This window comes from Mirounga angustirostris, unplaced genomic scaffold (assembly GCF_029215605.1).
Source record: "Mirounga angustirostris isolate CCGP_5_RB_7025 unplaced genomic scaffold, mMirAng1.0.hap1 SCAF_1, whole genome shotgun sequence".
NCBI classification, from domain to species: Eukaryota; Metazoa; Chordata; class Mammalia; order Carnivora; family Phocidae; genus Mirounga; species Mirounga angustirostris.
The window spans coordinates 2,115,332-2,138,820 of NW_026991709.1; the positions used below are offsets into that span (position 1 = coordinate 2,115,332).

The 23,489-nt window shown below is 56.2% G+C and overlaps 1 protein-coding gene across 2 annotated transcripts in view; it reads right to left on the minus strand.

Annotated features, from left to right (window-relative positions):
* The window catches only part of TRPM2 (transient receptor potential cation channel subfamily M member 2), a 57,144-nt gene that overhangs the window by 24,713 nt on the left and 8,942 nt on the right, over positions 1-23,489 (minus strand). Inside the window, exons 3-12 of one of the 2 annotated variants that reach the window (XM_045902362.3) lie at positions 19,097-19,265; positions 18,378-18,558; positions 16,519-16,685; positions 13,449-13,629; positions 12,160-12,221; positions 11,006-11,206; positions 6,949-7,051; positions 3,656-3,777; positions 3,111-3,464; positions 745-882 (exon numbers count right to left, since the gene is read on the minus strand). In XM_045902362.3, the coding sequence (XP_045758318.2) occupies positions 745-882; positions 3,111-3,464; positions 3,656-3,777; positions 6,949-7,051; positions 11,006-11,206; positions 12,160-12,221; positions 13,449-13,629; positions 16,519-16,685; positions 18,378-18,558; positions 19,097-19,265 (1,678 nt within the window). Of the gene's footprint in view, positions 1-744; positions 883-3,110; positions 3,465-3,655; positions 3,778-6,948; positions 7,052-10,916; positions 11,207-12,159; positions 12,222-13,448; positions 13,630-16,518; positions 16,686-18,377; positions 18,559-19,096; positions 19,266-23,489 lie in introns of those variants that run through there. The other variant, XM_064578042.1, reaches the window with a different exon arrangement.

Sequence of the window (23,489 nt, forward strand, 5' to 3'; positions counted from 1 at the left end):
CCATGGGGAGGGTGGAAGCCACCGAAGCCTCTCTGCTGGTGACACTGGGGAGGGGGCCAATTCCATAAAAGCAATTTGGAAATGCCAACACTGAGAAGTAGGGGACTTCTCTGAGAAAAAAATTACACTTTAATTTACCTTTAAGAAGAGAATCTGCTTGAAGTAAAGGAAAACCACGTGTGGGGGACTTGAGCCTGGCACGTCCTCCATCATGACCATGAAGCTGCCCACAGTCTAGTGATGAGGGAGCTGAGGGCCGATGTGCCCAAAGAGCTCACAAAGGGGCTCAGGGCAGATACATCAGGGGCTTGCTCCCCATCTGAGTAACAAACTGTCTCTGTTGAGATCCCTAATGGTCAGTGGAAGGAGATGCAGCCCCTCCAGGGATGTCACCTTCTGCAGAGTCTCTACTGAGCAGGTCGGCCATGGCACAGGGGCCGACTCACCAGAACCCACCTGTGTCGCCATGGAGGTTGGCTCCACCCAGCTGTGCCTGCATGCTGAGCCTCCGCCCTGGACAGCACACCTTCTTAAAATTCTTTCCTTGCCTGAGCCAAGCTCTCTGTTCTCCAACACTGGGCACTCTGGGTCCCTTCTGGGGTCATGGACACCCACTGCTCTCCCTCCAAGGTCACGTGCTCCTCTACCTGCTGTTGGTCCTGGGCTTTCTGGCCACACTCCCTGGCTGGAGCCCTGTTACCTGTCCACACACGGTCATGCATCTTGAGAAACAGGTCTAGTTACCTGCGCCCAGATGATTTCTGCCAGCTCCCGACGGTTCTGGATGATGGCCCAAATGAGAAGATCACGGATTGGGTCCATGGTGAAGGGCACATGTCCTGGTGAACGCTTGTGGAGGGACCGGAGACTCACTCCCTGCATCTGGTGAGCAGTGGACATTAAGAAACTCTCCTAGGTTCCCACTAGCGTCAGTATCCCTGGGTGGGCCTGTTGAGGGTGCAGGTCCTGAGCCCAGCTCCACACCTTCCCAGAACCACTGTCCCTAGAGGCTGAGCCCCCCCACACCTTTCCAGAACTACTATCCCTGGAGGGTGAGCCCTGCAACTTGCATTTTCAACAACACCTTAGACCAATTTCATGCATACTGGAGTTTTAAAACCGTCACTCTGGAGACACGTAGAAACATTCAGAAAGTGGACTACCCAGATAATTCCTTTGCCAACAATTGTAGCCTCTTATTTACACAACAGGCACCTCGAGTTTCCTTAATCTTATCTGATGGCATCAAAGCCTTTCTGTGATGTCAACTTCTAGTACAGAGTCTGTTCTAGATTCATGGCTGTGAGCTCCTCAAGGGAATCTACACAGTGTCTCCTGCAGAGAAGGCCAATAAGAAAGAGCCGAACAGACAATGATTACATGTGACCAGGAGGGCACCTTGCCCCCAGACACACTCAATTCACACAGTGATGCAGGAATCCAGGTTCCTGGCCCATCAATCAGTAAACACCTACTCAGACAGTCTGGAAACAATTTCCAGAAGTGAGAACACATTTCCCACACAACACACAAGATTCCACTTTCTTTAAGAAATTTTAGAAATTTCTTGAAGGCTTGTCTTTATATTAGAAGAAATTAGTTGACAAACCAAATAAATTACAGACATGGTTAACTATGAGCTTCCACTTTGGACCTTTTTAAAGGGTATCTTAAATACAATGGAATCAAGAAGAGCAGAATTGTGAATATACAAAACCAAGCCACAACAACATCTTTCTCAGGAGGGGTCAGACAGAGCTCATCCGAGACAATGGATGAATTTGAAAACCTGAAGGAATGGGATAATTTTCTACCAAAAAAACCCCCCCAAAACAACAACTACAAACCAAATCTGATTGTAGAACACATAGAAAACCTAAACCAAGAAATTATCAGAAAAGAAACTGGAGAAAGTTCTCAGAGCTACTACCCAAAAAGGCACTGAGCCCTGATGGACTCATAGGAGAGCCTGCCGAGCTTATAAGAACAAAGAATTCCAGCCACATAGAATGTTCCAGAGCAAAGAAATAAGGAAGGTTTCCCAATGGTTTTCCCAAGGATAACATAAAGCTGATACCGGAACCTGACAAAGATAGCCCCCAAAATAAAACTACAATCAAAGGCTCAAAGATTCTGATGCAAAAACCATGAAAATATTGGCAACATAATCCAGCATCATACTAAACACATGTTCCGCTGCAATCAAGTTGAGATTAAAACAGGAATAAAAATGTTTTGCTATCAGGAAATCTATTAAAATAATTCAGCAAATTCATAGGTTAACAAAGAAGAGCAGTTCAAATTCTCAAAACGCACCTGACAAAACTCAGCACTTGGGCTTCGTTTGTGAAAGCTTCAAGAACCGGGGAGGTGGATACTCGCTAACATAACACTTAGTGCTGAGATGCTGCAGGATTCCCATCAAATATGGATAGAGACTAGAAAAGGACTTCTCCCGCAGTGCAGTGCACGTGCTGGGTACCCTCACGGTGATGCGGTGGAATCCTGCTGACCTGACCACATGGTGGCCAGGACTGGAGTTCATGGCATGAGGGGGACCATTTTCCCCACATAACCTTTTGTACCATTTGAAATTTTTAGAAAGGGAGAACTATGGACTGAAATGCGTCCCCAGAATTTGTATGTTGAAGCCCCAGCTCCTAAAGTGACTATATTTGGAGACAGGGTGTCTAAGGAGGTGATTAGGGCCATAGGTTGTGGCCCTGCTTTGATAGGACTGGTGTCCCTATAAGAAGAAAGGACACCATTGCTCTCTGTATCTCTCTGCGTGCCCACGGAACAAAGACCACGTGTGGACGTGGCAAGAAGGCGGCCATCCTCAAGCCAGGAAGAGAGGCCCCACTGGAAACCAACCCCGCTGACGTCTCGACCTCGGACTTAGCCTTCAGCCTGTGAGAGACTAAATGTCTGTTGTTTAAGCCGCCTGGGCTATGGTATCTTGTGATGGCGGCCCCGACAGACCAAGATAGGGATTGTATTTCTTTCCAATAACAATAAAAGATTATTTCTTTAAACAGAAGCGCTAAGAACCTAGCAGCGGCCCAGCACCCAGGCCAGGCAGGGCGGGGAGCCCCGTCACCAGCACGCACATTGAGCTTGACGTTTGGCACGGGGAGCAGGAGATGGGGCCGATCGCCCGTCCGGGGCCGGGGGTAGAGCGGCTGCGTGAAGTCCCCCAGGAGCTCGCGGAGCACCTGGGCCACGTGGTGCATCTGCACGCGGGGGGCCGTGGGCCTGGACGCCGGCCGCTCGGGCTCCTCGGCCAGCACCTTCTGCAGCTTGCTGTGGAACAGGCAGGAGGGGTCCAGGTGCTGGTATAAGTAGAGCAGGGTGTCCCAGGTCACGAACTCCTTCAGCCGCACCCCATTCTCCAGGAAGAGCTTCACAAACTCGGGCTTGTTGGAAATGAGGGCGGCCATCATCACGGGGTGCAGCTCTGAAGGCTGAGAGAGAGCAGCATGGGGGGCACGCCTCGCACACCCTGATCGCGGTGTGTCCGATTCGGGAAGGGAGGAAGTGACCAGGGTGCTCTCCACCAGCACGAGGCTGGGGTCTAGACAGAAGCCACCCTCAGGGCCTGTCCTTGCTCCTGCCGGCCAACAAGGCCGTCCGCAGGGCCTCCCAGGAGCCCTACCTTCCACTGCCGCTCGTCAGAGAAGATCTCGCTCCGGGCGATGTCCACGCGGTTCCACGCCACCGCCAACTTCAGCTGGTGGCCCCAGTTCTCGTGGCCAAAGTAGTCATGGCTCCGAGAGGCTGCAGGCAAAAGGCACTCATGTCAGGGGGCTTTGGTCTGGGCCTCAAAGCCACTTCCCTGCATCCGACAAAGTCAGACAGGGAGGCACCTGTCACCAAGCCTGGTCCTCCGACTTCGACCGAAGAGCGTGCCCAGCAGCAAAATCCGCCCCCGTGAAGGCGCTTTTCCTTTCAGCGCTGGAATCAGAGACTCTCCGGGTTTGGGGCATCGCTTGGGCTCACCCCTGCCCCCTGCCTGGTCAAGCCCCTTGTCCCCCAGGCTTCAAGAAAACACTGTCTTGGACAGACAGGCCTTTCTGAAGGAGCATTCGGAAGTGACAGCTGCACATGCAGTCCGTTCCCTTTCCCGCCTTCAGTGCAAAACCAGAGTTCGGCCAGGCTCTCACCGCAGGCACTCTGCCAACCAGTTCCTGCTCTCTCTTGCTGGCGTTGTGCACTAAATCCCGGGTGCTTACTTGGGGAAGGAAACAGCAACTTCGACCCTTTCTCACACCACACACTGCAGAAGCCAGCGTGAGGCGCAGTGCGGAGACGCGAGCAGAAGGCTGTGCCCGCAGCGAGGCCGCCTGAAGCCTGCAGCCATGGGCGCAGGGGTTTCTCGGGGGCGGGGAACATGAGCCACACGCGACAAAACGGATCGATCACGCTCCGGTGAAACCTAAGCCTTCCGCTTGCCAAGGACACCTTGAAGGAGCTAGGAAACGGGGCCAGGGCCCAAGAGAAAACAGCCCCAGGGCATGTATCAGACAGAGGCCCAGTTTCCGACTGCATCGAGAACTCTTACGACTCAACAACGAGACGACCAACAACCAAATAAACGCGGACAGAAGACCTGAAAGACCTGTCACCAGGATGATACGTACACGGCCAACAAGCCCAGGATGTCGCCGGCCATCGGGGAGACGCGAATTCAGACCACACTGAGCTGTCACCTCACACCCCTCAGACGGCGACCGCACCGAGGGACGGTGAAGACGCCGAGCCGCTAGAGGCCGCGTCCACGCCTGGCGGCGGGGTAAAGGGGTGTGATCTCGTTGGAAAGCAGTTTGGCGGTTTCTTATCGAGTTAAACATACGCTTACCATAAAGAACCAGTAATTCCACCCCGAGATGTGGGCCCAAGAGAAAAGAGAACAAATAGCAGCTTTATTTATAAGAGCCCCACGCTGGAGGCGGCCTGCGTGTCCAGCAACACATGCACTGGAAAACGAGCCCTGGAGGACTGCTCGCAGCAGAAAGGAACAGAGTTCTGGGACGTGCGACAACGCGGAAAAGTCTCCAAGATGTTGCGCTGAGCCCGAGAAGCGGGACAGAAAGGAGTACTGCGTGTGGTTCCATTTATGTGAGGCTCTGTCATGGGGATAAGCCCGCCTATCAGGACAGAAAGCAGAGAAATGGTCACCTGAAGCACAGAGGCACAGGGAGCTTTCAGGGGCGGGGGCGGGGGGGGGATCGTGTCCCGCGTCTGGATTGGATGGGTGCACGGGGGGGACATACCTGTTAAAATGCACGTAGCAGTAAACCCAGGATGGGGGACTTTACCTGTATATAAGCCGTACCTCAATAAAGGTGATTTTTAAAAGGGGTTGTCATTGAAAAACCATATATATGTGTGTATTTCTATTTTTTCATATATACTCACATAATAAAGGGAGAGTCCCTTTCGCCCAGAGTCCCACTGCCTTTCTCCTGAGCAATGAATTACAACCAATTACTCTGTGTTGCTTCCAGAAATAAATGCGGCCTCTGTCTCTCCCCCATGACCCGCTCTCCCCCCGGGCTGGGACTCGGGAGGCACCGTCCATGGATGCTGCCCAACACAAGCTAAGGCCAAACAAGCTTTCCCTAACTCCTCACGGAGGGTGACCTACCTCTAAAGGGCACCGCCTTAAATGTGCAGCTCAGTGACTCCGGCTGACGTCTACACCTGTGTCCACCACCAGGATCGAGAAATGGAACTTTCCACCACCCCAGAGGCACCGGCCCACCCTCCCGGCTCGGCGCGGGCCCCAGCAGAAACCACGATCCACAGCGCTGGCCTCACTGGGTCTTGGATGCCCGAGAGCACACTTGAGAGCAGACGTTGGGGTCCATCCTGGCCGTGGGCAAGGGGTCCTTCCCTCTGCAGCGTTATGCACAGATGGCCACACCCAGGGCCCCAGGGCCCCCCTTCACCGCCTTCGAGGGCATTTCCCTGGACGCGGGCGGCCTGGTGTCCCTCTTCTGGCTCCTTCGGCCACCTCACAGAAGGCTAGGAAGGGACAGACGCCCTCACGGCCCCGTCCTTGAACAGGAAGGTCGGGCGCCGCAAAGTGAGACTGTCGACCCCCTGCCATCACACAGACATTCACGCCGGCTTTTCCAGCCCCCCGTGCCCTTGCTGGTGGGGGTCTGTGGGGTCCGAGGGGTCCACCTCCTGCTCTGCCACACGGTCAGCCTCCACAGTTGCTCTGATTCTATTCAGCCGGCTCCTCCCGGCTCTTCTGTCTCCCTGGACAGAGGTCTTGACGTGGGGGCCCTGGTCCTGGTTTTAACCATCTCGCTGATTGGGAGGTTTTATGTCAGGAAGAGGTCGCAGAACAAAGCCGGGTTTGAGCCTCTCCCACCAGAGCTTCCTGCCCTGTCGCCCGGCTCTGCCTGGGCCGCGTCCCTGGAGGGTGAGGGGCAGCCGGCGGGCAGAACATCAGCTCGTCTGCAGCCCTGTCGGAGCCAGTGGAGGGACGGGGGCATCTGTCTTCCCCCAGGAGGGGGAGGGGGGGCAGCGTGGGGCAGAGAGCAGGCCAAGGGGTTGGCCTAAGCCCGGCCACCGCGGGAGCTTTAGTGTCCGGGGGGTCCCTGCTGCATGTGAGGACGCATGGGAGGTCAGGGGCAGGCCTTCCGAGACCTGGAATCGTATGTGCAGCTGTGACGACCGTGGGGGGCACCTTAGTGCAGGTGTCCTCGGGTTCCCGTGAAGCAGAGAAGTTGCAGAAAGGAGCCCGAAACCCCAACACCGGCTGCAGGGCACCCCCCGCCTGGCAGGAGAGTGAGGTGCGCCCCAGCACGGTCCCCCACCAGCTGCCCTCTGACCAGCACGTCTGACCCAGGGGTCGGTTTTTGGCTCATGCAAACTCAGGGTCCTGAGCCCCCTCGTTCTGCTTCTCCCTCTCGCCCCACCTTGCCTGACTCTCACCTTTCAGCAAGGCCTGCAGGATGGCCACGTCCACGTCCTGCTGGCCATCCTTGCCTTCCCGGAAGATGGTCAGCAGCTGCCGCCTCCGGACGATGTCTTGGATCTGCAATAGACATTGCCCGAGTGAGGTTTGGGGTGACACGCAGGCCCCCTGCCTCCTCAAAGGGCACCTGCAGAATCGAGACCCCAGACACACAGCCGAGCCCAGGCGTGAGTCCTGCCTGCCGGTGTGGCCTGGGCCAGCCCCTCGCCTCCGTACGCCCCCAGTGGTGAAGATGAAGGCACGTAAGGACCAAATATGCAATATTCGTGAGTGGTCTGCCGGTGGAAACACAACCCAAGTGTAAGGAATTTCACACCGGCATGAGACTGTGTGCTGAATGCCGGACACCGCTGAACTTGAGACTTCTCCCCCAGTCCTCCTGCCTGGGCCCTGCCACTCCTCACCTTGCCTACCTACCTACCTGCCCGCCCACCAGCCATCCAGTCATCCACCCACCCACCCACCTGTCCACGTACCTATCTATCTGCTCATCCTACCTACCTACCTACCTACCCGTCTGTCTATCCAGCCACCTACTATATCCGTCTGTCTGTCCATCCGTCCATCCATCCGTCGTCCATCCATCCATGTACCTATCACCCATCTATCTATCACATCTAAGCCTGCTGCCAGGCACTGCTCCCCATCGGCCCTTCACCCTGAGGCCAGGGTGAGTCTTTTTTTTTTTTTTAAAGATTTTATTTATTTATTCATGAGAGACAGAGAAAGAGAGGCAGAGGGAGAAGCAGGCTCCCAAGAAGCAGGGAGCCCGATGTGGGACTTGATCCCAGGATCCTGGGATCATGACCTGAGCCGAAGGCAGACGCTTAACCATCTGAGCCACCCAGGCGCTCCAGGGTGAGTCTTTCACAAGCACATCATACCGCAGCTCCCACGGGCCTCCGGCCTCTCTCCCTAGCTCCCTAGTCGGCCACGCCCAGCCTTGCCCACCCTATCCACCCCCACCCCAGCCTGGCCCCCTCCCCACCTAGAGGGCGGCCTCACTCGCCCCACCTCCACCTCTAAGACCCCAACTTTCCCCATCCTTCAGGTCCACCTTTTGCGCCGACTCTAAAATACCCCCCGTCTCCCTGCCCAGGCCCCCCACCCCCAGCTGAAATCATGTCTCCTGAGTTTAGGCCCTGAGCTGAGTGGGAGCAGCTGCCAGCGTTTGAGCTTATGCATGCGGACACAGTACCAAGCACTTTGTGTAGATACTCGCTGTCTGTTCTCTGAGCTTAAGCGATAATTATCCCTATTTTTTTATTATTATTATTTTTTAAAGATTTTATTTATTTGAGAGAGAGAGCACATGAGAGGGGGGAGGGTCAGAGGGAGAAGCAGACTCCCTGCCGAGCAGGGAGCCCGATGCGGGACTCGATCCTGGGACTCCAGGATCATGACCTGAGCCGAAGGCAGTCGCTTAACCAACTGAGCCACCCAGGCGCCCGATAATTATCCCTATTTTAAGGACAAGAAAAGCAATGCTCAGAGAGAGCAAACAATTCCCTTTTGACACACAGCTCTCTGGTGTTGGCTGCAAGCCCCCGCAATGAGCAACCCCTCATCACGGTGGATGTCTATGCCCACCCACGGCAGCATCAGAGGGAACAAGACCCTCCTATTCATCCCAGACACCACCCACAGTGTAGACCAACGCTCTGAGGTTTGTTGAATGAATAGCGGATCGGGACTCTGTAGCCGAGGGTCCCCCCCCTCCTCCGAACCAGAATGACAATGAATGGCAAGACTTGAGATGGATTCGTACGAGACCTTTTTTAGGGCTTTGAGTCAGCCACGGAGAGTGGATTCAAACAGGCAACTTTTGACAATAGTGAGTTAGTTTCAGTTCGAAGAATTGCCTGAATAATTTATAAAGTAACTGGAGAAAGGCCCCAGGGCGTGCCCACCAACGCCCAATGGCGCCATCGGGAGCCGAGCTGACGCTCACAGCCGGACTTCAGCGTCTTCACAGACTGAGCCGGCGCTCAGGGCGAAACCATCTCACGGAACATCCGGATCTAACGCGGTCGCTCAGAGACCACAGCATGCACACGAGAACGGGGTCACTGTGCCATCCACAAAGCCCCGAAAACCTACGCCTGCCCCCTCCAGAGTGAGCCCCTGCTGCCCCCACTAGGCCCAGCCCCTCCCAAACCCACATCCCCCCTCCACCTGGCCGACCACGGCTGTCCCTGTGGTCCTGGCTGCTGGGCACAGATTGTCCGCATGGCTCGAAATTAGACATGGTCAGAGGAGCTAAGCTGATCTACAGACGTGCCCCGAAAAGCATCTGTCAGGCGCTTAAAACTTTGGATTTGCAGGAGTTTTTACAACCCGGCTTGCTGTTCACACACCTCAGTGAAGCACAGAGACTGAGCTCCTTGCTGGGGAAACCGAGGACCTGAGAAGCACCAAGAATGCAGCTGTGAAACAGAGGTCAGGTGACCTCAGACAGATGGGCCCTGAGCCCCCAGGTTCAGAGAGCAGCAGGGACAGCAGGGTCCGAGTGACCACCAGAGTGGGAGGTGCTGGGGGCTCCCCGCTCGAGCTCCCCCAGGCTGGCCAGGGCTGCGTGTGCCAGCAAGGGCCGACCCGGCCACACTCCTTCTCGCTCACCACCCCCCCCGGCAGGCTGTGGTCCTTCCACAGAGCTCACGGGGGCCACCCAAAGTCTGCTCTGAGGACACAGCCACTTCTGAGGCCCACTGCAAACGCTGCAGTTCTCCCAACGGAGCCAGACAGCGTCCAGGCATCTGTGAGCATCAGGGGAAGAGTCCTTGCTCCATTCCTGCACTAACTCCCCCCACCCCCCACCCCCTGCCTGCGAGGACCCCCGCTCTGAGAGATCACGGGGCGCCCGTGAGGCTCACAGCTCCGGAGCTGAGGACAGGAGCAGAAAGTGGGGCCCCCCAGCCCACAGCCTGCCCACAGCCGGAGCAGCCCCCCTTTCCTCCCGAGCTTAGGGACGTTCCAGAAAATCTTTGCAGTCTGGCAGCTAGCTGCAGGGAGGGGAGGGGGGCTCTGCGTTCAGCCAACAGTGAGGAACCAACGTTCATCTCTTAGTTTCAACAGTGCGCCGCTCCTCTGCAGGATGTGGGCATCAGGAGAGGTTGGGTGAAGCGTGGATAGAAACCCTCTATCTTGGCAACTATCCTACAAAGCTAAAAGTATTCCAGGACAAAAAGAGCGCGAGAGCAGGACCAGGGCCCTGGAAAGAGGCTGAGCCCAGCAGCTGAGGGCCAGGCCCATCCCTCCTGGGGCGTGTGCCCGAGGTGTTAGCTGCGGGTTCGTGTCCCCAAACTCCTGGTGTCCACTCAGGATGTCCTGCCATGGTGCCCCTGCGGGGGGCCTCCTGGAGAGCAGGGGGATCCCCTGGAACGCTCTCTGCACCTGCAGATCCCCAGGAAGGGCCCCCATCTGCAGATGCCTCTAGCTGAGGGGTGCCCATGAAGCCCCTTCCAGATGCCACACGGGCCCCTCTCCCCTCACCTGCCTCCCTGGCTTGCCAGTCCTCAAACGCCTCCATTCATCTGCCCGGGGGCGGGGGGGCGGGGCTGAGCTTGCCAGGCTTGCAGGCTGGGCCTGACCCTGCCGCCCGTGGCTGTCACCTGGAGCGCCCCTGTGGCCTGGATCTCGGCTCTCCAGCCCTCTGCCCCCGCCCTGGCCTCCGCGGCAGCCTCCTGCCCCCAACCCAGCAGGCCCCTCTTCTGAAGCAGCTGTGTGGTCAGCCCCCAATGTTCCCCAGCATAGGCCTGAACTTCGGGGGGGCAAGAGATTCAACACGTGCCCACCCTCGGCAGGACAGTGTGTGGCCTCCGCTGAAGGCTTCCCAACCCACCCTGGGCCCCCTGCCTGCCCAGCACGAAGCCCCCACCCTCCAAAGTGCATGCCATGCCCCCGCCAGGCCCACTGGGGTCTCCGTTTCTGGGCTGCAGCCCCGGTCCTGTTTCCAGGCTAATGGCGTCTGGGAGCTGGCTGCACACCTCCCGACCCACAGGCCCGTCTGCTCGCCTTTTTGGTCCACTCAACAATCCTGCTCTCACTGAGGGTCTCAAACATCTCCTGGAAGAACACACTGAGCTTCTGCTGAATCTTGGAAATGGTGATCTCGGATATGGGCAGGCCGGCCACCTGGGCAATGACGTCGGCCACGCGGCCCGAGCCCTCCACGACCACGCAGGGGGTGCCGTTGGTGATGGCGTTGTAGATGGTCTGCAAGGCAAGGGCCCCCTGTGAGCCCCGCGCTGACTCTCCCCGAACCGGGGACTTCTCCGGCAGCATGGCTCGGTATCAGAGCTAAGGCGCTCCTGCGAAACGTACCGAAAACATTGAGTTTGGTAGCATTCCCCTGCCCAGAGGGCAAAAGTGGCTCATCCTGATAGACCAGCTCCTTCAGGCCCATTGCTCAGGTGGACCGTGACCACCAAAACAGAACCCCCATGACGTATCGGCCCACTGACCCGTGTCGCGGGAGAGGGTGCCGCCTGGCCCGGCCCTTGGGAAGGCCCAACGTGAGACCAGGACCACCAGGGCAGATCCCCCGACACCCAGGGTGAGGTCAGCTTCAGGAAGGGCCTCGGACCTCTGCGGGAAGACACCCTCCGGGCCGACGAGACAGGTCTGGGTGCCACCTGTGGGACCCCATGCAGAGCGCTGCACGTGGGCAGGGAGTGGGACACCAGGTGCACTCCCGTCCCCCCGGGAGTCCTCCCGCGAGACATTTCCTACGGTCCTTCTGCCCCAAATGTGCTATTATCCTGTGGCAGAAGTGAAGTCAGGCAGCGCTCCAGCAGCGAGACCAACCTCACTCCGTGGACTGGGTTCTCCGTGGGAGCTGTGGTCCCGTGGGGCTGGGGCGGGGCCTGACCTCTGCGCTGACGCTCCCCCATGTGGCTCCGTCCTTGCTGCCGTCCCCCGAGGGTCCCTCTTCCTGGCCACACACCCAGGGCCAGAGCCAGCACGTCCCCCCCCAATAGCAGGGCGCCTCCTCGAAGGCCACCTTCCCGCCACACCTGGAAGGGCTCTGTCACACGCCCCCTCCCTTTCTCCCGGCACCCCCCCTTGCCAATGGCCCCGCGGGATGCTGGTCAGGGGGCTTCGGGCCAGCAGTTCCCCCCTGCAGCAGAGCTTGACCCCCAGAGCCCCCTCCCCCGGCCACTACTCACGTGCAGCGTGCCGGGCCCCCCTTCCAGCACCACACAGACGATGGGGATCTTGATGGCCACGCCTAGGACGAAGCACGGATCCCCAGTTTAGGGAACATGGGGGCTCAGACCCTCCACCTGGGCACTCTCGCCCGCCTCCCACCAGCTCTAGCCTAATCACGGCGGACGCATCCGATGGGAGATGCGCAGGAAGTACTCAGTAGCTTTCGCAGGCTGATGCTCTGCAGTCGGCGGACGACCTGCTTGCTCTGTGTAACAAGAGCAAATCTGAGGCCCTGAGACAGATCCTCCACCGCGTACTCGCACTCCCGTTCTGGGGCGGGAAGGGAGGAGGGCCGTCTGCCTGGCCGGCCACCGTGACCAGCCTGCTTCTCTCGCCGGCCCTTTTATGGCGCCTCAAACCTGGGCACGCCATGGGGACACACCAAGCCAGTGGGCGGAAGGCACCATCAAGGTCGGGGGGCACGGCATGGGGAGAGCAGGGGGATCCCCTGGAACGCTCCCTGCACCTGCAGATCCCCAGGAGGGTCCCCCATCTGCAGACCTCTGTCCCACCATTCGCCCCCTGCCCTGGGCCTTTCACCCATCCTGGTGGCCTGGGGCCTGCTGAGGACTTTAGAAATCTCTCCGGGGCAGCAAACTTTGCCTCCAGGTGCCGCCGAGGTTGCTCTGCCCTCCCATCTGCGCCCCCCCAGGCTCCCTCAGGCAAAGCTGGGCTCTAAGTTGTGGTCCCAGGCCAGCAGCACCAGCCTCACCTGAGGCCCGAGAACGGCCAGGTTGGCAGGTCCTCGGGGGGCTTGAACACCCCTGCTCACCGCTCTAAAAGCTCCCACCCAACCTGCTATGGAGCCGGAAACTCCTGCTATCTGGGTCCCCCCCTACCCCCCAAATCGTGCACGAATTCCTGCGTGTTTGCCCTTCCCATGTCCCAGAACCCACCCCATCCCACCCACAAGGGAAACGGTGTCAGGGCCGCGTTCTGCACATTCCTGTTTCTGAACTGAGCCCGGGTTTGTGGTGCAGGGTGACTGTAGGTGGTCTACGACCCGAGAGAGAGCAGAAAAACCGGGGGTCTGACCCCACCTCCCTCCACCAGTTAAATGGGGTGACAGAAGGCATCCCCACTGAACGCGCATGGAGAGACAGTGGGAAGAAGTCCAGCTGTGCCCGATGGCGCCCCGAGCAGCCCGCCTGTTGAACGTCCTGCCACGGCCGGCTGTGCCTGGGACTCCTTGGCCAGCCGGCACCCCCCGCCGCCCTGACAGCCCCCAAAAATACACTCCACTCACCTCCTCTTTCCTTCGTCTGCTCGGATATGAACTTCTCCAGCTTCGTCCGCAGGGGAATCTCGACCCCATAGCAGCCGTGGGTCCCGTCGTCCACAAGGATGAAATGGGAGTGGTTACTGTCCAGGCAGGTCAGGTGCCCTTGGCCTTCCTCGTCCATGATGTACTCAGCAGGAAAGCTGCCCTGGGGACGGCCAGAGAAGCGTCAGACACGGACAGACGGGAAGTTCTGCGTCTTGAATGCTAGGAATGGGGGTTCCAGTAGGCTGGATGATGAGCCCCAAAGATAGGAAGTCCTAAACCCTGGAACCTGTGAACGTTACCTTATTTGGAAAAAGAGCCATTGCAGGTTTGATTGAGTTAAGCATAACATGGGAAGATTTTCCTGAAAGGTCCAGGCAGGTCCTAAATGTCACCCCAGGGTCCTTACAGGGGGAGGCAGAGGGAGATGGACCACCAGAGGGGGAGAGCCCGACGACCGTGAAGGCAGAGACCCCAGCACTGGGCCACAGCCAAGGACAGCCCGCAGCCGCCCGGCCAGGCGTGCCCCCCCGAGCCCCACTGCCTCCAGGAGTGGGAGAGAGCCGTGCAGATCGTCGCAAGAGCGGCGAGGGCTCGGAACGCGGGGTCGGGTGGAGGCTGACCGAACACGGGCACGTGGTAGAAGAGGCCCGGCCGCCTGGAGCAGACAGCGCTGGGCGGGCGCGCAGGGCAGAGGGCTTGGCGGGCGCCGCCAGAGAGGGTGGGGAGCGGGCTGAGCGAGCCAAGGCTGTCTCCAGCGGCAGAGCGTCCCTGGCCGTATGGACGGACGCTGAGGTGCTGCTGGGGGCGGCCCGGAGGGACACGAGGACCATGACATTGGAAACGGGAGGAGGGTGACCGTCCTCTCTGATGACCGATCCAGGAGGGACGGCAGCGGGGCCAGCGTACACAGAAAGCGGAGCTGAGCCGCGTGGGGCCGCCGTGCGGAGAGCGCAAGGGTAAGCGAGGGGCATGGACGCTGAGCCAGGGGCTTTCTGAACAGCCATGCAGGTGCCTCCTGGCTTCTTCTTGCTGAGAAAGGGGACAGGCTGAGGGGACCGGGACTTGATGACGGGGGACACGCTCAGCCTGTCCCGATTGCGACGCCTGCCTGCAAGCTCCCGGCTCGCGGACAGGGGGCCCCTCTCAGGCTGGGCTGGACCTTTGCTGGGGATGCGACAAGAGGCGTGTGACTGGGGGCTCAACCATCTCGGGGGACCCTGGAACACAGGCAGCATGGGGACCGGCTCCGTGTCTGTGGCATGCCCCCCGCCCCAGGACACACGCCGCAAAAACAGGATGTTGGGTCAGCAGAAGCACTGCTAACTTGGACCAAAGGGAAACAGGATCTGGACTCCCAAACCTCTTCAGGCGGGAAACAGCAGATAACCTTCAAGAAAACGGCATGATCATCCCCGGGGCAGGGTCACGGATGAGGCAGAGGTTGGGCCTCAAGTCACAGAGATTCCAGAGTTCAGCGACCTAACGGATTTCCCCGTTGGGCTTGGGGATTGCTGGGGACCCGGGACCCCTTTATTCCTGGCACGTTCCCCTTTCTGGGAGGAGAACATGCAGCTATTCTAGGATGCCCATCCCATTATTATATTCCGGAAGAAAGTAACTTGTTTTCCATGGCACGGGGCCACGCACGAGGGGGAGCCTTGTCCCAGGATGGATCCCACGCAGAGCGTCGTTCATGCTGATTTGGATGATTCAGATAATGAGATCGGGCACTTTTTGGCTGAGCAGATGCTGTAATGGGTTGATAAGGTGGGGAGTCTAGGGATGGGGTGAATATACTTTGTGTGTGGGACGGACGTAAATCTTTGGGGGTCAGAGGGTAGCCTGCAGCGGGCAAGCCTCTGTCATCCAAAGACATCAGGATCCCGAGCCAGGGAAGGCCCACCGGCCAGCAGAATCTGCAGGAGGCAGAAGCAGCCTCCCCAGAGCCTCTGGAGAGAGGACAGCCTGTCCGCACCTTGACTGTGGCAAGGGAGGCTCATTCCAGACCTCTGGCCTCCGGAAGTGGAAGAATGCATTTCTGCTGCTCTCAGCCACCAGGTTTGTGATCACGGGTTCCAGCAGCCCCTGGACACTGATCCAGGAGGGACGGCTGAGGGGCCAGCGCACACGTCCCCTGTGGTCCACAGAGGACGGCAGGGAGCTGTCATGGGGACAAAGTCAAGAGTGGTCTCGGAAGTCACCCCATCTCTCTTGGCCTCGGGTTTCCACTCCCTGGAATGAGCAGGCAAGGTGGAGCAGTCCCGTCCCTCTAAACACACCTGCGGCTCTGACACAGGAGGACAAAGCCTGGCCAGTCACCAGCAGCCGTGATGGAAAAGGGGTCACCGTCACAGAAGGGATCTTCCTGGGAAAGGGCACTCAGCGCCGTGGCCCCGAAACCAGGAGGCCCCCATGCGTAAATTACCACTCACGGGCCCGTCATGGGCCCGTGTGTCGCAGGACGTGTCTGACCGTGTGTTAGGTGGCCCTGTGCTCCTTGTCCACATCCACTGTGTCCTTCAACAATCTCGTCGGAGGAACCCGATGATCTTTTCCAACGCAAGTCTCCGCGTTCAAGCGAAGGCCCCCACTACCGCCCCCTCGGCAACACACGGGCGTGGCAGCGACTGCCAGAAGCCGTTCTGGGATGGAGACACTGCAGCGTGTGGGGTTCCAAGGGTTCTCTCAGGCTCTGGGATCACACAGCCTAGGCTCACCCTAACCCAGACGCGCCCTGCCCTCTGCGGAATCCGTGTCTCATCTGAGCAGCTGTTCCAACGACCTGTGGTGGCCCTGAAGCAGCTCCTACGTGGATCCGTCCTGTGGTTGTAAGGCAGTCCAGCCGAGCTAGCTGCCTCCCCCAGTCACCAGGGTCTGCGGTGCAGCCGGGCATGAGCCCCGGTCTCCTGTGCCCCTGTCCAGGCTCTTCCCTCTCCGCTGCATTTACCCCGGTGTCCAGACGGTGGCCTGTCCACTGCAGGCCTGGGCGCTGGGATCCTACACCTCACCTCCCCTGCCCCCGAGCCCCAGGGGAGGTCGCCGAGCTCACCGAGGGGTGGATCAGGCCTTCCCGGTTGTGCACGGTACCCCACGTGGCAATTCCGACAGTGACGACTTCTTCTTCATTGTAGCTGCTGCTCAGGGTGAAGTCCCGCACCGCCTTGCCCACCTGCTTCATCACGCCCGTGTGGGTCCCGCCGGTGATAATCCAGGCCCCTGGGGAGAGGAGCAGAGGTGCGCACCTGCCACGCACAAGCCTGACGCCGAGGGCCCTGTGTGCTTCCCATGCTCACTCCCCTTTATCTGCGGGCCCCTTCTCAAGGGCTCTCTAACTCATCACCAGGCCTAAGTCTCAGAACCAGGACCACGGAGGAAACCACACTGTGATTCTGTCTTCAAGGTGCGGCTCTGGGGGCCAAGGTCTCCCACCTGCTCAGGTAGGCGGTGGGGACAAGAATGGGGACAGCAGGCCTCTGTCCCCACCTGCCCGTTGCTTCTTCTCTGTCCTGGACTCAGGAACACGTTTGTCTGAATTCTACTCCAAGACATAAAAGTCCCTTCTTCCCCTCAGTTCCTGGGGCCTGAGTGTGGTGGACTATTCCGCTACTCCTGACCTGCTCACCCCGCCACGCTGCCCATTGGCACGTGGCTTGCAGTGGCCCCGGCAGGGCACCCCCTTCCCAGCCACGGCCCAGCCCGCGGACCTGCTTGGTCACCGCACGCAGGCGAGGAGCATGCACGCCAGGCCTGGGTGCTGTGAATTTGTGCCGCAGCTGTTCTTGCTGCGTCTCTCCTGCCATGAGAAAGCCGATCCCCGTGGGGTCTGCTCCCCTAAGCTGTGTCCCAGGTGAAGGGAGATGGGGGAGAGCTGCCACCATGGGCCTGCAGTTGCCTGCTGGGAACGCGGGCAAAGGGTGGAGTTCACAGCTGTGCGGTCGCCTGTTCCCAGGGCCATGACGACCACGGCACGGAAGCCAGCTCTGCGTGGCCGTAAGGAACAAGCTCAAACACGTGGCTCGGGCTTTGGGGCCGGGACGTGGCAGCCAGGACATTGCTACTGAACGCGAAAAAGATGACCATCAAGACTTGTCACCTGTGATGACCTGGGGGACAGGTGAGCACCTAACAGGTTCACAGCCGAGCTCACGAGTGTGCCTGGGTGATGGTCAGCTGCACTTAGCCGAGTCCCGCGTGCTGAGGAGACTCCAAGAGACGCGGGCCAGGAGGACTCAGACTGAGCCTCTGTTTCAGGGCAAGGACCAGAGGGCGTGGGCCTCCTATGCTGCTAAAACCGGATCCTAGAAAGAGGGTCAGTGTCCCCCTGGATGGCCCAGTCTCACCTGGACCCAGAACCCTCGCTCTCCTGCCGTTAACTTACCCAGTGTAGCCCCCCTGGAGGCCACGGGCACCATGGCTACTCCTCCAGCGTCCCTCTGAGAGAGAGCCAAGGGCCGCCTCCTGTGGAGCGCACGCAGCCTCGGGCCCTGCCCTGGGCTCACGAGGTGTGGCCTCGGGGGGCATGGAGCCCTGAGGCAGTCACCTCACACAGCAGTCCCTCCTTCCCAGATGTGGACAGAGGGATGAGGTAACAGGGATCTGGTTAACAGAGACCCTCACCGACATCCCCACGACTAACACAACCACCTCCAGGCTCCTCCACTGGCCACCACATTGGCTCACAGTTAACTCGGGCCTCCTGTGGGTATAGAGCAGTGCGGTGCCATCAGGAGCTTGCTAGAGCTATGTCCACCCCACGAGCAAGCCTCGCAGCTGCCACTGTGGGCCCGCAAGGCCCGGCTGAGTCTGACCTGGCAGGGCATGGCCTCGGTGACCCCTGAGGACTGCTCCAGTCCCAGCACCCCGTGCTGTCCGCTCAGCCCGCCCACGGCTCCCAGCCCCAAGTGCTACCTGTGGTCTGGGCCACCTTGACCAGGCCTCTTCGGAAGACACTCTTCAGCCTGGGCTTCATGTTGAAGTCCTTGGCCCCGCCTGTCACCGAGATGAGGAGGTTGGGGATGTCCAGGCCCCAGTACTGGGTCATGAGGTGGTAGATCACGCTGGGGGGCGTGTCCTGGGAGAGGCGAATGTACTACAGGGAAGTCAGAGGACAGCAGAGGACACCCTGTGTCAGCGAGTGGCCAGCCCAGCCCCAGAGACGGCAGTGCAGCCATGCCCGAGAGCCCAAGCCAGGGGATGGACACCTCCCACCCTGGGTCTAGAGTCAATGAGTAAAAGTGGCCACACCCAAGTAGGATTAGGATTGAGAGGAAGGGGAAAGGGGCGAAGGCCCAGCGAGATGACAGGCCACCCCTGGGGAGACCAGCCCCCATCTTCCCAGCTCCCTCGGCCCAGCCCCGTGCCCACAGCACCCTCCCCACCCAGCTTCTCTGCTGTAGGACGCACCCAGCCCAAGGCTCACCCTGCCCTGTGGTGACCCAGAACTCAGAGCACCATGGGTCTCCTGTGAGCCTTGTGGAGCCCCCGCCCACCCCTCCCCTAGTGCTGACAGGCTGGATGCCTTGGGTTTCAGCCAGCCTCTCTCTCCCATGCCAGGAAGTCCTGGCCACTCAGATCATGGAAGGTTGACACGAGTCCACAGTGAAAGCAATGGAGGGATGAGGACCAACCTTTCCCACCTTCTGGCCCAGGCCCGTGAAAACAAGGTCACCAAAGGCGTCTGTTGGCATCTCCTGCACATGTTTTTTTAGGTCCCAATCCTTGCCCTGCAAAGTGTGGGGCCTGATAGCCTCCTCCAAGTGTTGTTGCCGTGTGTATCCACACTCACACACCACCTTCCTGCAAAGACCACACAGTTACTGGAGAAGCAAGGTGCCCCTGTGCTCCCCTCTGGGATGTCAGGACTTCCAGCCCCCAGCAGTGAGGAGGCACCCCCAGCAGCAGGGTCAGTGGAGGCCCAGTGGGGAGCGGAGCATCCCTCCCACACCCACAAGAACAAGAAGCCCCTTCCTGCCAAGAATCAACTCAGGCTGAGAGGGGCTTGGACTTCTTTGCCCACATGGCAATAATGAGGCAGTGGCTCCCTTCCCCAGATAGGTCATAGGCGACCCGCTAAAACACAGGATGCAGAATCTTATATATCATACCCCAAATATCACAGTTTCAAATTGAAAATCACTAGTCATACCAGGATCGGGAAAATCTGCATCAGAATGAGCAAAGACAGCGGCCACCAATGCCAAGGTGTTACGGTGTTACAGAAGTTAGGATTAACTGTCAAGGATTTTACAGTAGCTATCTTAAAAATGCTTTACCAGGGAATCATGAACACGCTTGAAAAAAAAAGAAAAAATGTAAAGTCTCAGGAAAGAAATAGAAGGTACATCAAATGGAAATTTAGAAGTAAAAAATGCACTGACCAACCAAATTTCAAAAAAAAAAAAAAATCAGTGGGTGAACTCAGCCAATGAATGAAGGTGACAGAGGAGAGAATCCATGAACTTAAAGATAGAACATAGAAATAACCCAATACAAACACCAGAGAGAAAACAGACCTAAATAAACAACTAAGTGAGGAGCCTCTAGGACCTGCAGAACTATGACGAAAGACCAAACATGCATGTCATCAGAGTCCCAGAGGGAAGAGAGAAAGGAGGCAGGGCTGGAAAAGCATGTAAAGAAATTATGACCAATCACAATGAGCACTGAGTTATGTATGGAAGGGTTGAATCACTATATTATACACCTGAAACCAATATCACACTGTACATTAACCATACTGGAATTAAAACTTAAAAGTTAATAAAAAAAAAATATGACCAAATGGGAGCTTTCCCAGCAATGCAAGGTTGGGTTATCATATTAACAGAATAAGGAAAAAAAGTCTAATGATCATTTGCTTGGGTACATAAAGTGTTTTACCAAATTCAACACCCGTTTATAATAGCGACTCTCAACAAAGTAAGAACGGAAGGGAACTTTCTCGACCTGGTGAAAAAGCATCTGTGAAAATCCTACTGCTAACATCATACTCAAGGATGAAAGGCTGAGTACTTTGTCACGAAGACTGGGGACAAGACAGTGGTGTTGACCCTCAACTCTGCTGTGCAGCATGGCACTGGAGGTCCTAGCTAATGGAATGGCAGAAAAAAGGGGAAAAAAAGGAAAGAAGAGAAAAGAAAAAAGGAGGGAAGGAGGGAAAGGAAAGAAAAGGCACACATACAGGAAAAGAAGTAAAGCTATCTTTATTCACAAATGACATAATTTGGTGTGTAGAAAATCCTAAGGACTCTACAAAAAGCTGTAAGACTGACAATGAGTCCAACACAATTGTAGGGTACAACGTCAACAGAAATAAATCCATTCTATGTCAATTAGAAACCGAACAATTAGAAACTGAAACCAAAACAAAATACTACCTATAATAGCAAAGAAACATAAAAAGCGGCCAAAATCTCCTGCATTTGGAAAGAAGACATAAATCTACAATTCAAGAATCTCAAGGAACACCAAACATGATAAACCCAAAGACATGTATGCCAGGATACGTGAAATCAAATGTCTATAAACCAAAGACAAAAGAAAAAATCTTAAACGCAGCAAGACAGAAATGACACCTTAACTACTGGGGGGAAATCACTCAAATAACAAACAACTTCTTATCAGAAACCAGAAAGAAGTGCAAGGAGGAAGTGGCAAACAAAACCAGAACCTCCAACCCAGAATTCTCTACTCAGCAAACATCATTCACACGGGAAGTGGAAGTTGGACATCCTCAAATGCAGGAAAACTAAGGGAATCACCCACAGAGCTACCCAAAAAGGATGGATGAAGGACATTCTCTTAACAGAAATGGAGTGATAGCAGGTGAAATTGTTGAATATCAGAAAGGAAGAAAGAACAATAGGAAGGGTAAATGGGACTCCAAAGAGATATCTGAGTCCCTCAGAAGCGCAGAAAAAGAAAAACAAAAAAAAAACCAAACTGAAAACAGAAAAATGCAGCAGCAGACTTAAATCCTAACATATTGATAATTACATTAAATATAATGTCCTAAATATGCCAATTTAAAAAAACACCGATCAGCAGAGTGGGTTAAAAAAATAAGACCTAATTATTTGTTTTTTTCAAAAATCTCACTTCCAGTATAATGATGGTGGCAAGCTGGAAGTGACCGGACCACTCAGCAATGAAGAGGAGAAGACTGGACACACACAACACAAGTGGATCTTGAAGGCATTGTGCTGAGGGAAAAACTGAAAAGACCACGTAGGGTAGGATTCTCATGTGACATTCTCGAGGTGAGAAAGTTATAGGGATAAAGAACAGATCCATGGCTGCCAGGGGTTAGGGTGACAGGGGCAGAGGACATGAGTAACCAGTGGTGGAACCAGGGGAGATATCTTTTGTGTCTCTGCAACTTCCCAAACTCTATAATTATTCCAAAATAAAAAGGTTAAAAATCCCCAGATGGTGCAGGCTCCAAGCAGGACCTTCTAGACACAGGCCCAGCAGGATGCACGGGGCCCCCACCCTGCAGCCCAGTCCCGGGCCCAGCTGGCCTAACCTGGGTGCTGCTACAGGAGAACCCCATCTCTAGGACTCCCCGCTCTGGTTTCTGCTTTCCCCACAAGAATTCACCAATGCCTCCTGTCAGCTATGACCTCCTCTCTTATTTCCTTCATGTTCATGGGTTGAGACTTTTTATTCCTTTACTGCTATTCACTGGGGCTACAGGAGAGAGAGGAGATAAACATGCTCTTTATACCTTGTTTAATTGGAAATCATGAATTTTTAGGTTCTGACTTTTTGTTAGTACCAAGTGACCTGAAAGACAAGATCCAAATGAGACAGAACAACCAGTCCAAGGCCAGGTGAGACCAGGGCCAGGTGAGGCCGGGGCCAGGTAGCACAGGGAAAGGACGGCTGGGCTGCCCTGTCGCTTACCCAGTGCACAGTCCCAGATGTGCTGGCTTTCCATTTCTCTGCTGGTAGATAAGGAAAACAGTGCATTCCCTGACCCCTACCCTACTAAATGTTTTGAGGGTCAAACAAGGTTCTAGAAATAATTTTTTAAAGATTTTATTTATTTGAGAGAGAGAGAAAGAGAGAGAGTGCACATGAGCCGGGGGAGGGGCAGAGCAATAAGCAGACTCCCTGCTGAGCACAGAGCCCAATGCAGGGCTCAATCCCAGGACCCCGAGATCATAACCTGAGCCAAAGTCTGATGCCTAACCAACTGAGCCACCCAGGTGCCCCTAGAAATAATTGATAAAACTAGCGCAAAACAGTTGACCATGCAGAGCACCAAGGATGGGTTAAGAAATGCACAGCCTCTTACACCACACACAGAAATCGACTCAAAATGGATGAAAGACCTAAACATGAGCCAGGAATCCATCAAAATACTGGAGGAGAACATAGGCTGCAACTTCTGTGACCTCAGCCTCAGCAACTTCTTGCTAGACACGTCTCCAAAGGCAAGGGAAGCCAGAGCAAAAATGAACTATTGGGACTTCATCAAGATAAAAAGCTTTTGCACAGCAAAGGAAACAGTCAACAAAACCAAAAGACAACCGACAGAATGGGAGAAGATATTTGCAAATGACATATCAGATAAAGGGCTAGTATCCAAAATCTATAAAGAACTCATCAAACTCAACACCCAAAGAACAAATAATCCAATCAAGAAATGGGCAGAAGACATGAACGGACATTTCTGCAAAGAAGACATCCAAATGGCCAACAGACACATGAAAAGATGCTCAACATCACCTGGCATCAGGGAAATCCAAATCAAAACCTCAATGAGATACCACCTCACACCAGTCAGAATGGCTAAAATTAACAAGTCAGGACACGACAGATGTTGGCGGATGCGGAGAAAGGGGAACCCTCCTACACTGTTGGTGGGAATGCAAGCTGGTGCAGCCACTCTGGAAAACAGTATGGAGGTTCCTCAAGAAGTGAAAAATAGAGCTACCATACGACCCAGCAATTGCACTACTAGGTATTTACCCCAAAGATACAAATGTAGGGATCCGAAGGGGCACATGCACCCCA